Consider the following 17,284-nt stretch of genomic DNA (forward strand, 5'->3'; position numbering starts at 1 on the left):
ACCATCTTGAAGACATTCTGAGATTAGCTGATTGGTCTAGCGATAATGTTTTTCGCCCGTTTTATTGTAAACCTGTCAACACTGCATTTTCTATTGTAATTGTTAGGAGTTGAACAAGTATAATAGGAGCCTTTGGTCTTTCAATAAAATGTAGATTTTCCTAGTAATTTATGAAGGAAAGTCTTAATTTTATTAAAGGCATGGAGGCGAGTATTATACCACCTTAACACTTCATTAACTAGGTATTTTTTTTGCAAATTGCGCAACATCTTTTTGCAACATGGCTGCCAGTTTTCAATGTGACCTATGCATTAACAGCCGCATAAAAAATGCCCATCCAAAGGAGGGCCCAAAACTACCTGCCTAATGAATAATAATTTGGCAGGTCAGTGGGAGCAAATGGTCAATTATGGTGGCCTGCAATGGACATCAGACCTCAGTCTTTGCATTACCAAATAGGATTTTTATATTTTCTTATTTTATATATTTTTTTTTTCCAATGGAGCCAGTGTTTATTAAAGGGACTGCTGGTACTTAAAAAAAAGAAAAACACTTTACCATTCGGAAAGACTTCTGATGGAGCAGGTGGTCCCCTGCACCACTGCCTTCTTCCCCCATCACCACCAGACAAGATTCCTGAATGGAAAGCTCTCCCCTCAGGAACACCTTCCCTTGTGAATATGTCACCATCCCAACATGTGACTTTCCAATGTTTTTTTTTTTACTGAGTTTTATATAGCACCAACTTGACCCGAAGGTATCGGGTATCAGAGCGCTTTACATTGCACCAGTTGTGTTACATGAGGACAAATTCATTTTTTGTTAGGCACGGGGAGATTAAGTGATTTGCCCGGAATCACAGGATGTTCAGCGTGATTGCCGAGACTCAAATTGGTTCCCCAGATTCAAGGCCGACCGCCCTAGCGTTAGGCCACATGCTCTCGACTTTTTAATAGTTTGCGCACATAACTGAGGTGTCAAATCATTATTACATTTCATTACGAATCGCAAACAAAGTGCACACCCCATCCATGAGCTTTCCTAACTGATTTGGAATGAGTTGCAGAACGTTTTTGGTGAATCAGAATGTGATAGACTCACGAAAGGGTTTTGTATATTGTAAAAAAACTTTTTTGCTGATGCAAAACCTGTGATTTGCAAGGTTTGTGACCACAAAATTGTTCTGCACATCAAGCCCAGAGAAATAAACCTGCTCGGAATTAATCTCATGACTTGAGCTTAAACCCTTGAGTCGCATGGTGGGATCCTATGTGACTGGACTTTTTTGGAGGAAGACTTGCAGAATTTTAATTTATCAATCTGTTTTTAGGGAACCTCAGAACATAAAATACAATATTAAAAATAGAACAAGAATAATCTACAGTTATTCAAAAAACAAAACCAGTGTCGCACAGAGGACACAAAATGGAGTCAAAATGTAACATAAGTGCTAAAAGTTGTAGAAGATTGTACATGTTTATTTTGAAACTGTCAAACAGCTTCAAAAGTTTATGAAAAAGGCAAACATGGAGCGATAGAGAAATATTAATAAAACAATGGATATACAGGTATGTACTTCATAATTCTATTTTGTTATAATTTAAGTGGAGCATGGACTTTTTTGCACGGTCAAACAGAAATGATTGCATTAGCCTGACTATAGCTTTCCACCATGCTTGTGTACTCATTAAATGCCCATCCACCTCTTGAGTAGAGAAAATGAAGACTAGCCTGCTTAGACAAAATGTTTAAATATTATCTCTACTTTCTTATGCTATCCCATTCGTTCTTATGATCACAGCCAAAGCACCTGCTTGTAGCTTTTCTAAATAAACAGTCAGCTGACTATATTCAAAACTTATGCATGCTAGTGCATAAACAAGTGCTGCTGACTTTACTATACACACTTGCTCCAGATGGCTGTGCTGAGACAGATTCTGGCAGACTCACTCAGCGATTCACAGACTAATATTTTTTCTTTGCTTAATAAACCCTTGAAGACTTTAACTGGTGTATGAGGAGATAGTCTTAAACAGTACTCACCAAATCACAGAACTCAAACACCAAGAGATAGGGTATGGCTTCAACGCATTGCCCAAGGCATTGCACAATATTTGGATGCTTCAGAACACTAGAATAAAACACAAACTTTATCTTAACCAAAAATTTAGGAAAGTAATGCAATACATAATTAAATAAGCAAAGGTAGTAATTAATTTGTATTTCATTTTTCACATACAACATTCACACACGTTACAGACGGAACAAAATGTTTTGCACCGAGATCAGAAGGGATAACTGTTTAAAAAAAAAAACAGGAGTATTATGAGCACAAACGTTCCTGTATAGATCTATCATTAAATCTTAAAATATATTGGTGCATGCAATGAGAACTGATGTCTTCAAAACGAAACTGTGGTTCTGCAAAAGTAGTGGAAAACTTCATCTAAAATGTATTGCTGTTGTAAAAAAAGGGACTAATGCTAGTCATCATAATACAGTATTGAGAATAAACATGCATAACTTTCTAAGAAATTATTCAATTTACCCACTCTCCTACAAATGTAAATACTACAAATGAGCAACAAAGACCACCATGATATATCAAAAGTATTGACAGTGCGTTAACACATAAGCAATGGCTTTGGAAGTGGTGGTATTTCGATGTTTGGTCTTCAATCATGCAAGAGATCAATTTTTAGTTTCTCTAAATTATAGAATTCCAAAACCAGAATCAGATCTTGGGAAAGGAACAAGTATGTCATGTTCCATAAGCATATTAGATCTCCCAGTACACTGAAAACCAGTCGGTAACCTAGGTACCAAAGATCAAGCTCTTTTCCCAGACATCACACCACACAAGTCGTCTGTGCGGATGAGCTGTGGTAAAAAGTGATGAGTAAGCTGGTCAAAGGTTGGTTTTAATTCTCAAAAGAACCAGTTCATGGCATTTTGGAAAGGGACATGTTCACACACAATCACCATTTATATCTCCTGCTCAAAAAACATTCAGCTCTTTTAGTAAGATGCTAATAACTCGCTCGGCAAAAATGTTTACCAAATTCTGTGTAAGACATAAGTCACAGGATTGGCACTAGCGGCATCTTCTCCACTCCACGCGCCGGGCTTTGCAGTCTGCTCACTCAAACACCCGCTCTGTAAAGATGGCATCTCTCAACACTTCTATTGAGGCAGATTTTCAATATTTAGTTCTGGCCTCCAAAGACAAGGATTGGCAAAGAGGTTCCAGAGGATCCAAATGAATTTGACATACAAAACATTGTCTCAAAAGGTTACTTAGTAAGAGTTGATGTTTGCTTTCATCTACTAGCAGCAGGAACGAGGGGAGAAAGCATTTTTAGCAATTGAATTATAATCATATGACTGCATGACATTACAGTTCTCGGTGTACAGAGCGGGAAGAGACAGCACTCACAGGCCTGCCTCCACAGTAGAAGGAACAGTTTGAGGAGTGGATGTGCACCCCATGTACTTCCCCTTCTAAGGAATACAATGAGACAAAGGTTCAATAGACAGTTTCAAAGGGGGAACTCATTATCTCTAGCAGCAAACTATCAACAATGCACAAATCAGAAACCTGTGTGACCAATACGCACACTGGATGTCCGGGAAACACTGAAGCAGTGTGCAATACAATGCACCACTAAAAAAAATATATATGAATCATAAAACATACGCATATAGAAATTGCATCAGTTTTACATTAGCTGCAGGAGAGCTATTGCACACCACTGTGTCTGGGCTAGGCAATATCCCACGAAAAGCAAGTACCAAAAGGATTATGTTACTTACCCTGCAAGCATCTGTTCTTGCATGTATTGCATTTATTTTACATGCATAAACATCTCTATTTCTCTACTTACTCTATACTCCATTCTCACCCATCTGTTGGCAAACAATCTAACACAGAGTCAATTCCCATGAGCAGTATGCCCAAGAGGAGAAGTCACTCGGTCTCGTGACTTGAAACACTTTGAAGAAAAACTGCACACATCCGGACCAAACACCAGCTGGCGGACGTATGCAAAGCATGGGTATCTACAACCACACATGCCTCGAACAATAAAATACTATCAGAATTTATAATCGGACATCAATTCTGGGGGCGTGGCCATGCCGGCGTTCAACATGGCCACTTAGTCGTGGAGCTCGGGCAGACACGTGCCGCATATGCATCAGGATCGCTTCATTTTCCCATCAATCAGCATCTAACCAGCAGGCACAGACGGAGCAACACAGATCAATGCAGATTGAGGGATGATGGGCGCTGGAAACGCCTCAACCCCCAGTTCCACGGGAGGTCCACACGGCGCGGCACCACCTCGCAGGCCCTGTGGCGAAACAGGGGCCGTGGGTGAGCCCGAGACTGCCGTATCCTGGATCACCTCCCCTTCTATCGGCTACATAGTGGACACTTGTGAGGCCCCCTTGAACAGCCCTGCCTATCCCGCTGCGGTACGTGCCAGGGCCCTGGGAGATGTGGGACTACGGAACTACTTCCCCACCTGAGCCCCCCTTGCTTGCCGCAAATATCTGACACCACGGCTGTCTCGACAGGTGGAGCAGGGCATCGAACACAATAGAATTCTCCACTGTAAGCGGTCCCTGGAGGCATATGACCTGCTCTTTTCTGTTGCCCACCTTCCGCAATTAACCCCCACACTGTGGTATCACCCATGTGTTGCGGCCTGCTGCTGCTAGTCCGTAGAGGCCTGCGAAGACCAGCCATGGCCTAATCACCACGGCCACATTGTCGTGTACAGGACCACTACACAATAACTTGAGGGAAGGGCCTTACTTTAAAGACAGCTTGCTGCCATCTCACAGCTGGACATTGCTCTGCATCACTACTGCTTTCTGTTGTGCTGAATGCTTCATGCATCGCTCTGGAGCCCCATTCCTGAAGCACCTGGCCTTCATGTGCGCCCCCCCTACCAATACTGCCCTCATCTTCACCAAGTGCTGAGGCCTGCACCTCTCTCTTCCCCTTTTCTGTGTACCAAGAGCCTTGCTGCCATATGCTGCTTACCGCTTACTACCTGGCCTGGGAGATATCTGTAGAGGTACCCGTTGGGGGTACTGCTCTTAAGTGGGACCTTTCTGATATTTGCTACCCATGCCGCTATTATCACCTTCGCCTTCAGTCTGTTTCTTGTTTTGCTGCATACCTCTCCATTCGCCAATCTTCATGATGGGCCGCGGGGACCAGAAACAACGTAAGCTGCTATTTGAGCAGTCCAAGCCCCCTCGCCGCCAGGGCTCTCACTCAGACACTGATGAACTCACGGACAGAGATTCAGGGTGGACACTACTAGTGGTACTGCTGCTATCATGGCTGAATTGTGTGCTGGGTTCCGTTTCATAGATGCCCACTTCAATACTCTTCAACAGAGCTGAGGAACGCATCTCTGGCTTGGAGCATGGTGCTGGGACCATGATAAAGAGCCTGAGAGATCGGAACGTATCCTGAAGACAGTGGTGGTAAAATTAAGGCATAACATCTGCATAATGGTCATTGAAGAAACCACTAATATGGGGTGAAAAGACACGTTTGTCGAGCAACTTCTTACAGAACTCTTTGACAGGGACAGCAACTCGTCCACTTTTGTGGTTGAGCGTGCCCATAGATGGGTGGGCCCAACAGCACCAGTTAGTGCCCTGCCACGCCAGATTATTGCCCACCTCCTAATCTGCAGATAGAGGGACATAGTGCTCCTCCTGGCTAGTGAACGTGGCCCGCTGCACTACCAGTGCTCTGCTATCTCACTGTACCCAGACTTCACCACTGCCGTTCAAGAAGCGTGCCGCAAATATTCTGATACTACAAATACTCTGCGTAAACTCTGCCTCAAATACACCACGCTGTATCTTGCGCGGCTTCAAATTGATGTCAATGGTCGGCCCCGGATATTAGACACAATGCAAACGTTGTGGCCTTTTGTAAACAATACTGAACCAGACACACTCCCCTGGAACGTTCCTCTTCACTGCCCTCATCGACACAACTTTAAACTAACATATGTTTAACTCATTATTTCCTTCTTTGCCTTTTTCTCATCAGCGAAGGGCCAACTGGAGCTCTCCCCTTTCCTCTACACTGGGGCGGGGTGCCGCGGTCTCTGTTCCCACTGGCCTCCATTGCAGACTCTCTGTTTTATATGTTTGTTTCACAACTGCGATTCTGTCTACTGCATTCTTATCAGGTATCACTGGATATGCGGTCCGTGTTGACCGGTGTGTTACCTACCCCCAGAGGTGAACACCAATATGTTGACTTTTAGAATGTTTTTAATTTGCTTTGTTTGTTCTAGGGAATCGCTGGATGTCCTTACGCCTGGTGTGGCTATTTCATACTTCAACGTTTTTTGCTTTGTTTGTAGTGTGCTGCTAAATTGGTTACTCATGGTCTCTGTTCATAATATAGTACAACTCCCCTTCTTTTGTACCCTTAGTTGACACCTCACGACAGCCGAAGAATCTGATAGACATCACCCTTCTAACATGGAACATCCAAGGCCTCCACAAACCCCAAAAGGAGAAACAAGTTATTTCATATCCCTCCCGCCACTGGGTTAAAGTAGCGTTTCTTCAAGAAACACACCTCCCTCCCCGGGCCTCTCATACATTTGCATCCACATGGGGGCTACATCACTATTTCTCTTGGTACAGCTCCTATCGAGGGGAGTAAGCATCCTTATCCATAAAAGTGTCCACCTCACTGCTAGCTTCATAGACCTTTTCGGACCCTAGGTTATACTAGCCGATCTCCTCGTCCTGTTAGTGAATGTTTATGGCCTCAACGTTGACACACCAGATTTCTGTTAAGCTGCATACTCACTCTTGAGGTGGGTGGAGCCAGACATTATTCTTATGATTGTACAAGATCCTCAGAAGGACACCACGGGCATGCAAATAACTGGTAAACGACAGGCTGGGTGGGGTGGGAGGGAGTTCTCCATAACATCATCAATGCCCACATACTCCGTGATATCTGGAACATGCGCCACCTCACAACCCTTGATTTCACATTCTATTCCTCACTCCACAATGTCTGGATGAGACTTAACTAGTCCTAGGGTACACACTTGACGTCCCATTAAGCACCTGAAGATTCACTTCCACTGGCCTCCTACTCGCGAAGCTGGAATTAGCGATCCATTGTGGCAGCAGACTCTGCCCCAGGGACTTTTCCTGGCTGAAGATCATGTTACAATGCGAAAAGATCAGTGAAAATTATGCACAGCTGCAACCTCATACACTCCAGCCCAAAGACATAAGGTCACCACTACGGGAACTTGCTCTCTCAGGAATCCGATGACTTGGATTAAATGATACCTAGGTGGCCTGCCATCTTGGGTCCTTCATACCCATCCTCCTCACCATTCTGGGCTCATAGTCTACTGGGTTGTTTAATGACTGCTGTCATTACAATTCTGGGTGTTATGGAACTTTACCACTTCAACATTTTAACTCATGTGATGTCTTTCAATTGTTGTGTACTATTCCGGTCCTCCTATTACAAGACCTGCTGTCGAACATGTCTTTCATTACCACTTTGAATTGTGCCATATTCGCAATGCTTATAACCCTGATCATTTATGTCCTACGTTATTGAAAATCTCTTAAATAAAGACTTTAATCAGACATCAATTTCTGTACATTTGTAAATATGCATGTATGTACATATGTGCTATTGGTATAGTGTAAACCTATCCTAAAGGTGCAGAGAAGCATAAAATAGGATAGGTTTTTGGGTTGTGGATGCTTAATGAATTGTGATGTTGTGTGTTTTTTTAAAGAGATGAGTTTTCAACTCTTTCCTAAATTGGAGCACCATTGGGGCATTCCTAATAAATACGGGGATGTTGTTCCGAATCCTAGATGCATAGATGGAAAAGGCTTGCTAACTTGTTTTTTCCTTTTTACACTTCTTAGTCTGCAGTCTGATTGCGTCCTGGCTGCTGGTTTACCAAGTACCATCAGAGATGGTGAGCCTGTCTGCAAGAAAAGCTGGGTTGCTGGTTGTGATGGGTTTGTAAATGATGCAGATGGTATTGAAAATTAGGAGTAGGCCGGCAAGGGGAGATAACGGAGTTATGTCAAGATGGGGGTGATGTGATCATATTTCTTGAGGCCCGGGATCACACTATCACATGGGAAAATTTAATTAAATAACACTGTTGCTGAAATATCCAGTGATGCAGCGAATACGGTGCTTGATGGGCCAACATATGAGAAGTGCTACTCAAATATCCATGGGACCGTTCATTAGGTTGTTGTTCTGATTCCAGTGCCAGCTTACACATTCTCATGCCAGCTACCTGCCTGTTCCCACAGTTAAGCACACAAATAATGAAAGAAACATGGATTGAGCAGGAGATAGAAAAAAGAAGGTTTATTTGTAAGGATCAAAATGGGCATTTTGCTCCCATGGAAGCACTTCCAACAGACACGTTTATAGTCATATTTGTAAATGTCACATCTTTCATCATATGGATGAACATTGAAGATTCTGCTTATGCTGTAAAATGCTCATAACAATCATAGAAAGAGCGGCCTGCAAGGGACAAATTGCATGTATTATTCTATGCACAACACTTTATTTACCACTGGGATATATATACATCCCAATAGTAAATAAACTGTTGTGGATAGAATAATACACACAATTTGTCTCTTGCAGGCCACTCTTTCTATGACTGTTTTTAGCATTTTACAGCATAAGCAGAATCTGCAACTGTCGTGATCAAGGCTGCTGTGAGCAGTTGAAACGAGTAGACGGTCACTCTGTACGCTTTGCAATGCTACTTTGTTCGCATTTTATTTACTCTATTACAAATTCATAGCTGTTACCACGACATATTTTAAGATACAGATATAATATATACTAATATAATATACTGATTAAAATATACCCAGAGGTGTGCTGTAGAAATGCCTTGCATATCATGGTTTTGGAAGTAATCATTAGGGTATGATTTTAATTACCCTCTAAGAACTGGATCTTTTAGTAAGGATGAGTGGAATGTCCATCTACCTCTTCCTGCGAAACTCCATCCATTCTAATGCCAGAGCCTCGGGGGGACATGGTCTGAAAATGAGATCGGTATAAGTGGAATGCTGAGTAGTATGTAATTGATTCTTGAATATGTTCTCTGGACATGTGAGAAAAAGGTATAGTCTTGCTTCTCATTATGCTATTCCCTGTAGATATCCTGTAGGCCTAACTCGCTCAGCTTACTTTTTATTGTCTTTAGAACTCTGCAGAGTGCGGAGTGTTTGAACCTGTACTATCTACGTTGGAGTCCCAAATTGCGTTAAAATCTCCAAAGAGTATCACAATTGCCCTATGCGAGTTCATCTAACACCTTGCATAAGAAATCATGTTGGCCTGCGTTGGGGTTAGATCGCTGCTAGAGATACAGCTTTACCCTCTAGTGTTCCCTTGATAAATACTTCTCTGCCCTTTTTGTCTTTTTTTGCCATCTAGCTATATGAAAACTAAGTTATTATGGATAAAGAGACCAACTCCATTATGCTTAGTGCTCCTTGATCAGTAAAAGGCAAGTGGGTATTTTTTGTTTACATTTTGCTTCCTCAGATCTGTTTAAGTGTCTCCTCCAGTGTGATTAGATCATGGCCTCCGCTTCTCATGTAATGCCATATCTTTGTACGTTTTTCGGAGCACTTAGTCCCTTTACGTTTAAAGAAAATATTTTAATCATGTTCTTAATAGGTGTGTGTCTGAGCCTATGTCAAATCTCTAAGTGTTGTGAGTTCTTCACTAGTTAGGCTTGAAGGGTATGTTGTATCAATCCTATGCCGCATAGGTTTCTGTTGAGCACCTTTCCATTGCGCCTTTCTGTCACAGTGGAACAAAACAGAACATAATATCAGAATATAAATACATCTCACGGTACGTTGGAGGCCCTGGTCATGGAGACTGGGTCTTATCCCTCTCCCTGAGGGGCTGTTTGTGTACTGCCATCATGGCATCAAGCATCTTATCTTGTCTAGGTTATCAGCAGATATCCTGTAAAATCGCTATCGTTGCAGCATTGTAGGACAGTGAGGTAGTAGGCACTCACGTCACTAACTCCTCTACACCTTTTCAGTGGAGTTAATGCCAAGGTTGGACAAGATTCATCATCTCTTCTTTCTTTTGTGAAGTTCTTTGGGGTCTCTATTTTGTTTTATCCTTCAGTGTCTCTGGAGTTGCAGTGTTTGCCAAATTGATGCTGCTTGTGAACTTTCCCTCAATTACGTTGGTGGCATTTCCAAGTGATTAGTCTGTGTTTACTTTATAGTTATTTCCAAGACTGGGGCTACTTCTGCAAGTTTCGAGAGTTGATTCATTTAATTGTTAATTTCAAATGCAATGCTGAATAGAAAGAGCCAACTGTAGCAGATCATGGTTTGTGTCAGATGGTCTGTGACTGGTCAGAAGAGATGCCACCTAAGTAAAGTACCTGCCACAGCATCCTGGAAGAGGGAGCAGTTGTATACATCCTGATGTAGCTGATCTTTTTCTCTTGCTGCTTTTAAAACTTTCTCTATACATTGGAAGTCATGAACTTTCACCCAAATACTGCGGTGTTGGCTGATCGCTTTGTTGCCCCCACGCAGCGGGCTCCATTTACTATGATTTAGTTGCTGTCACCGGCAACTGTGTAAAAGAGACCTTTAACAAAATGTTTAATACTTGTGGCTTCCACGCCTCTATTAGGCAACGGATTTGTACATTCTCTTCTGGAACAGGTTTCCTAATCTTTCTGGTGACAGCATCATTTTGCACATGAAGGGAGATACATTTGTCCATAAGGACAGTTTTTCTATTTCAACATGTAAATTTTGCCTTCTGCCTCCAACATATGAGATTCTACCGAGTCCCCATCTGCCCTCAACGCATTGATTTGTTTACCCCCAGGTGTGATCCTAAAGTGGTGATTTGGGACGAGCGCTCCTACGACACAGCTCCTGAGCTTCTCCAGTACTCTGCCTGTCTAGCGAACCGTAACATTAGGGTCATGGGAGCTTTATCTTCTCTTCTCTGTGCACCGATTTCCACTTGAGTTCAAGCTTGAACGGCTCACCCAATTTCTTTTCTTTTAGACTCTGTGGTCAGTCACGGACATCAGTCGATGGTGGCGTCATAGTCATGTTACTATGAGCCATTCAGGGTTCTGGCACTCCACACGGGTGACATCATTTTGTCATTAAAATTTTGCTGGATGCAGCCACTGGAGATCACTCAATTGATGGTCTCAGACTTAAAAAATGACAGTCTAGTGTTCCATGAAGTTCCAGGTGTCACCTTCTGTGACATATTTCCTCTGTCTGCAGATGTCATTGCTTTTCTGTGGCATCTCTTAGTTTGTTTAACTCAATTTCTAGGAATCTTTAGTGTAATATTTGTGCTTATCACCCTAGGTTACATACTCATGATCTTTGACACTTTGACCTTAAGACAGTCATAACACCATACTGAAAGGCTTTGACTGCCTTCACAAGTTCTAGCTGAATGCTGTCAAATGTTGCATCTTTTTCTTTATGCTATTTGAAACAATTAAGCCATGATGCTCCTTCTCTTTTCACGAGGGATTCCAGAGGCCTTATCAATCTACAATGAATAAATTAAACGAAATGAACTTCTCTATCACTGTGCTCACTACCCTTATGAAGGGAACTTGTGTGCATGGACCTCAAACTACAAACGCTACTTACTAAGAAATGAGTGCCTAACCCAGCTAACACCAATCTGACACAGATTTTGCTTTTCAGACATGACTGAGGAAGTCCTGTCTCTCTCAGACCTAATGATAAAGGATGAGAAAATAATTCCATTAGAAGTGGATAAAAAAAAGATTTTAAAGTAATGTTGAGCCTTACCAGTATGGCTCTCCGTGTTTCAAAAACTGTTCTTGTTCCTTTGAACCAGCACTTGCTTTCAATTCCTTCACTATTACTCTGGCCACGCTGCTGTCAGTGTAGATCTCACCAAGCAAAATCTAGGAAGGAAACAATTGAACAACATTGAAGAGATTCAGTATTACACTGCACAGCACTGGCACAGAAGACTCCAGTTTCCATTCAAAGTTTAAACAGCAACAATGTGGCGGGAAAGGTCATATCTGTTTCAGCTGCCAGAATCAAGAGATATTATGCCCAGCAATCAAAGCACATGTTCAACAAAACATTGAAAAAACCAGTACTGAAAATTAAGTAATTTGAACTGTCTTGCAACCAAATCTTTCTCCTAAACAGTGCAGCTACTGCTGTAGACAAAAGAGTTACGTCTGAAAGAGGAAATTAAGCACAGCAAAAGAAGCTGCAGTTCTAAAAACGCAATATCCTTGAAAAGAAAACAAACATCCAGTAAGGGATAGTAAGCAGCGCGTTATTTAATAACCTTTTTGAGGCTGATTCTTATACACTTTTGATCACTGGTGTCTCAAATACATGTCTACCCATATTACATTTGTGTTGGCAAGTATAACTAGTTCAAGGCTGAACTATTACGTTATTTAGCAGATATTCTGAATGTAAAAGATCAGGCAAAAAACATAAGGGACAACCATAGATAGACAAAGTTGGCAAACACGTCATCGCGACACATGGTACCTATTTTCAGGCTATGGTTAAAAAAAAAACATTTTTTCCATCCACAGAAACTTTTCATCACACTGTAATTAAGGTCGGTATGAACAAACTGTAGTTAATAATGTGTAACTGGAAAACAGATTTTTATTCAGGGCACAATTAAAACCAAATGCTTAAACAGAACACACACACCACATCTGAAGTAGTACTCAAATAGAAGAAGCTCTTTCACATGATGAAATAATCTGCTTGAGCAAAGATTTTTGAAGCTATAGGTTGCTATCAGTGGTGGCTGGTTGAGTTTTAAAGTGGTGATTTTCTCAACATCTCTGAGAAATTAAACAACAGCAAGTCAACCGCCATTTCATTACACTTTTCCGATACGTGCTATTTTCATAATGTGGCATAAAAAGTTTTTCTTCAGTCTTGACACCAGATGTGAATAAATACTTTACAAAAGATGCTTATTAAGACAATATCGGAGTTTAAGTGGTTGTGTTGCGTGCAACACGTGTACCCAACATTTCCAGTGATGCAGAACAATTGTACAACTGTAGAAGCTCTACTCGATGTACCCTTGGATCTATTGGGCAATGCCAGTTTTGCTGGATGAGCCTCAGATTTCCAGTGTAACCTTTTCCTTGGAATAGGGAGGCTATTATAAATTAATCCAAACAGCACGATCGGCTACAGGAAGTTATCCATTTTGTAGTGACTGGGTTAGAAGATACCTTCCAAACATGTACACCACCATATTTAAGGAAATGCTGAGTAGATAAACTGAATTCCGTTAAAATGGCTTTATACAAAATTGATGGTCTGGCTTAACTATGTTCTGAAGTACTTTTAAGTCTTGTGATGTTTATGAGCACAAAAAAAAGACTAACAATATTTTTTAGCCGGGCGAAAAGCAGTCAACACTGTCAAGGTTGGGTGGGGTACACAAGACCAACATATCCCAATGAACGGTTTAGGCAGCCTTCATTGTGCTATGTTTGAATTGGTATAGGGCCTGCAGCGCACTAATGTGACATACAGTCATATTCCATAATCCATTAAAGCAGTCCAAGCTTGTGAGTGCCCCTTTTCTTGAATAGTTTATTACTTAAGCGCAAGAGCATAAAGATCAGATACCATTCAGTTAAAGACCTCAGGGAAACATTGAGGATGCCAAGCAGAGAGCATTTTCTCACCTCATTCGAACACTAAAAGCACTGCTGACCTGCAATGTGCCAACTTAACACTTGCCTCGGATGGGTGTCTTGAAAAGGGAATAAGGTTATCAGCTAAATAAACAAGCAGACTGATCACCTTTTTGAGGAGCAAGTGGCAAAATCTTTACCATAGACTTTACTATGCTGTTAGTGAGCCTGTTCAGTATGTTTCTCGTGCCCAGCCAAAGGAGGCTTGGCTGAAAACAACTTCTGCTTTGTATATTTGTGACGTGAGATTTGGGAAGCTTCACTTTCAGATAATACCAGTCCGAACAAATCTAGAAGTACAGCTATGCACAATGTATTACTTAATACGTATATCACAAGTCTCAAAAACGTTGATTTCCTGATTGAGAGTATTTTGAATATAGCTGATAAAATGGCAGGTCCTCACCATTTTTCAGATCTTGTATTTATTATGGATATTACCTCAATATCTTTAAGTCATTAAAATTTAGCAACCAATGACAAGCAGAGCTCAGTTTGGGTTTTCTCTGATGCACCCAAATTTAAAACATCACCAACCTTAGAGGTTATGTTTTCGCTGAGCCGGTCTTGAAGTCACAATGTTGTATTGCCAACAGATCCCATTTCAGTAACAATCGGAGAAGGAATCCTAGTAGACTGGATAATTTCCCCAAATACAATTATGAACTTTTTTCAAGATTGTGAGGCTATGGCCATTTCTCCTATGAATCAGAGCGATAACGTTGAATTGACTTTCAGACTGCGGAGTTGAAATTAGAATTCTTAAATGGATACAATGGAATAGCTTCTCAAATATAGTTAAGGATAAGCAACCATGGCTTTTTGCACATTTGTGTCGGCAGGTTCACAAAGTTATAATGGGGTTAGTGAGCCTGCAGCACTGCTGGAGAAGGGAGATGCTTGCTTCGCACCCAAATGAAGGCATTGGAATATTTTGTGATTGAATCAGAGCCCACAAGATTCTCATTCATCTTACTGCAATCATCCTAATCTAGGCATGGGATTGTCAAGTGATCTCTTAAATCACCAAGTTGTGTCAAAACATGTAAATAAGCAATGAAGACTGAAGTAACAACAACGCACACTTTGAAAGTATTTAGAGGAAATCAATCGACCAACCAATCAGCATTTGTAGAGCGCAGCACTGTCATCCTAGGGGTATCTGGAAGATGGGGTGCAAGGTCTCCATCAAAAAGCCAGGTCTTGAGTTTCTTTCTGAAGGTGAAGGGGAAGGTTGTTCCCGGACTTGGCAGCAATGTAGTAGAAGCAGCTACCACTGCGGCTGAAAAGTATGCGGGGTGCGCGCAAGGGCTAGTAAGGAGGAGCGCAGATGTCTTGCGGGTTGATGGAAGTTAAGTCAGTGGTTGATGTAAGCAGGTCCTTGATCGTGTAGGGCTATGAAGGCTTGCGTGAGGATCTTGACTAGCATCTCTTATGGATGGGGAGCCAGTGGAGGTTTCTAAGGTGGTGGGTGATGTGGGTCTATCTGGGGAGGCCCAGGATGAGTCTGGCTGCAGCATTCTGTATGGTCTGGAGTCTTCTGAGAAGCTTGGTGGTAATGCCAGAGTAGAGTGTGTTGCCGTATTTGAGATGGCTGGTGATGAGCGCCTGGGTGACTGTCTTTCTAGTGTTGACTGGGATCCATCAGAAGATTCTGCGGAGCGTGTGTGGAAGTAGGAGGAGGCGACATTCATGGTCAGTTCGCGGTCGAGGATGATGCCTAGGTTACATGCATGGTCTGTTGGCACGGGTCTAGGTCCGTGTTCTGCTGGCCACCAGCTGTGGTCCCATATGGTTGTGTTTTTCCCGAAGATCAATATTTCTGTCTTGTCAGAGTTGGGTTTAAGGCCTTTGGCTCTACTCCAGTTGTCTATATTGATCATGGCGTCACGGAGGTTTGTTCTGGTGGTGGAGGGGTCTTCGGTGAGCAAAAGGATGAGTTGAGTATTGTCTGCATAGGAAATTATGTTGAGGCCATTCGATCGAGGGGGGGTCATGTAGGGGCTGAAGAATGATCCTTGGGGTACGCCACATATGATGTTCTTGGGTTCGGAGGTGAAGGGAGGCAGCTAAATGCTGTGCGTGGATCCTGTGAGGAAGAAGGCGATCCATTTGAGGGTATTTTGCATCCAAGAGAGGCGATCCACATTTGCAGAAAGCATAACAGGAACCTACTGAGATCTCGAGGGAGTACAAGCAGTAGTAACTATTTTAAGGTGCAACCTGCCTCAAAGAATAAAAAGTCTGATGAAAAGTAGGAAACTCACTAGTAATGTTCTATATCATCTAAAAGTATAGTATCTAATTAGAATCACTTGGTGCATCAACGTATATTAGAAGAAAACCGTTTTCGTTTAGCAACAAGCCCAGTCTAATTTTTTTTCAGTCAAATAGAAAATGGATCATCACCTGACCAGACCATCATCTTCTTAATACAAATTACCTTAGATGTAAAAAAACAAATGGTAATACTAAAAATCAACCCATTACTTTGACAAAGGTCAATAGCTTTTAAAAAGCAACATCGAGTACAAACATTGATTTACGGATGACCAGGTTTGCTAAATGTTCTTAAATGGAAATATCACCTTTCCAAAGGACCCATTCGCAATTTCCTGGATGTAGCTCAGGCTGTGCCGTGCAACTTGTGATTTTGGGCCATCTGTTAAGAAATAAAACAGAACAGAGTAAGTCATAATTTAAAGTGCAAGAGCAACCGAATTACAGCACTTTTTAACACATACAATGGATTCAATATCCTAAAATAAGGTGTTTTTTTTCACCTATACACTACTTCAGGACAAGTGTAGCAGTTTTTTCTTCCAAGGCGAATCATGTTTTGAATATGCAAGTAAAACTAAACTTAGAGTTAAGATGGTGTGTGAATGTATATACTTATAAATACTAGCACAAAAACAATGTCTGCGATTATACACATCATCATTTAGGATACTGAAAATCGAGTGGTTTCAAATAATGTACACCTTTTTAAAGAATGACTAATCCTACCTTCACTTCAAAATAGACAGGATAGCTAGCTCCTCTATTACACGGTACCCATTTCCCAAATTAACTCTTCCAGCTAGACATTCACTAGAAAATACAACTGGTTAGCAAACTCCTCTTCCACTGCTCCTCAAATTGCTACAACCCTCCCACACTCGCTAATTTGTGGACTCAACTGAGAGCTAATCATAAGTACCTACCAATAGCTCCTTCAAAACTGCTGTTGTCTTTATAAACCTATAAAAGCCATCTGCTGAACCCTTGAATCTTTTGCTTGCTCTTCCAATGACCACTATTTTTACTACCCTTAAGAGAGTGGTCTTTTTCAGACGTACCCAGTACCTCTCCAGCAGCCACCTGTGTAAAAGACTTTAACTGTTACTCTGTCGAATGCATACTACAGACCATCACACACTGATATCTTTGACATACCAAACCCTGCCTACCACATCTCT

At 41.7% G+C, this 17,284-nt stretch overlaps 1 protein-coding gene across 1 annotated transcript in view; it reads right to left on the minus strand.

Moving 5' to 3' along the window:
• Positions 1-17,284, minus strand: part of LMTK2 (lemur tyrosine kinase 2) — a 215,770-nt gene that overhangs the window by 112,405 nt on the left and 86,081 nt on the right. Inside the window, exons 4-6 of the mRNA XM_085629011.1 lie at positions 16,412-16,485; positions 11,911-12,029; positions 2,044-2,131 (exon numbers count right to left, since the gene is read on the minus strand). Of these exons, the coding sequence (XP_085485137.1) occupies positions 2,044-2,131; positions 11,911-12,029; positions 16,412-16,485 (281 nt within the window). The remainder of the gene's footprint in view (positions 1-2,043; positions 2,132-11,910; positions 12,030-16,411; positions 16,486-17,284) is intronic.

Source organism: Triturus cristatus, chromosome 10 (assembly GCF_964204655.1).
Source record: "Triturus cristatus chromosome 10, aTriCri1.1, whole genome shotgun sequence".
Taxonomy (NCBI): domain Eukaryota; kingdom Metazoa; phylum Chordata; class Amphibia; order Caudata; family Salamandridae; genus Triturus; species Triturus cristatus.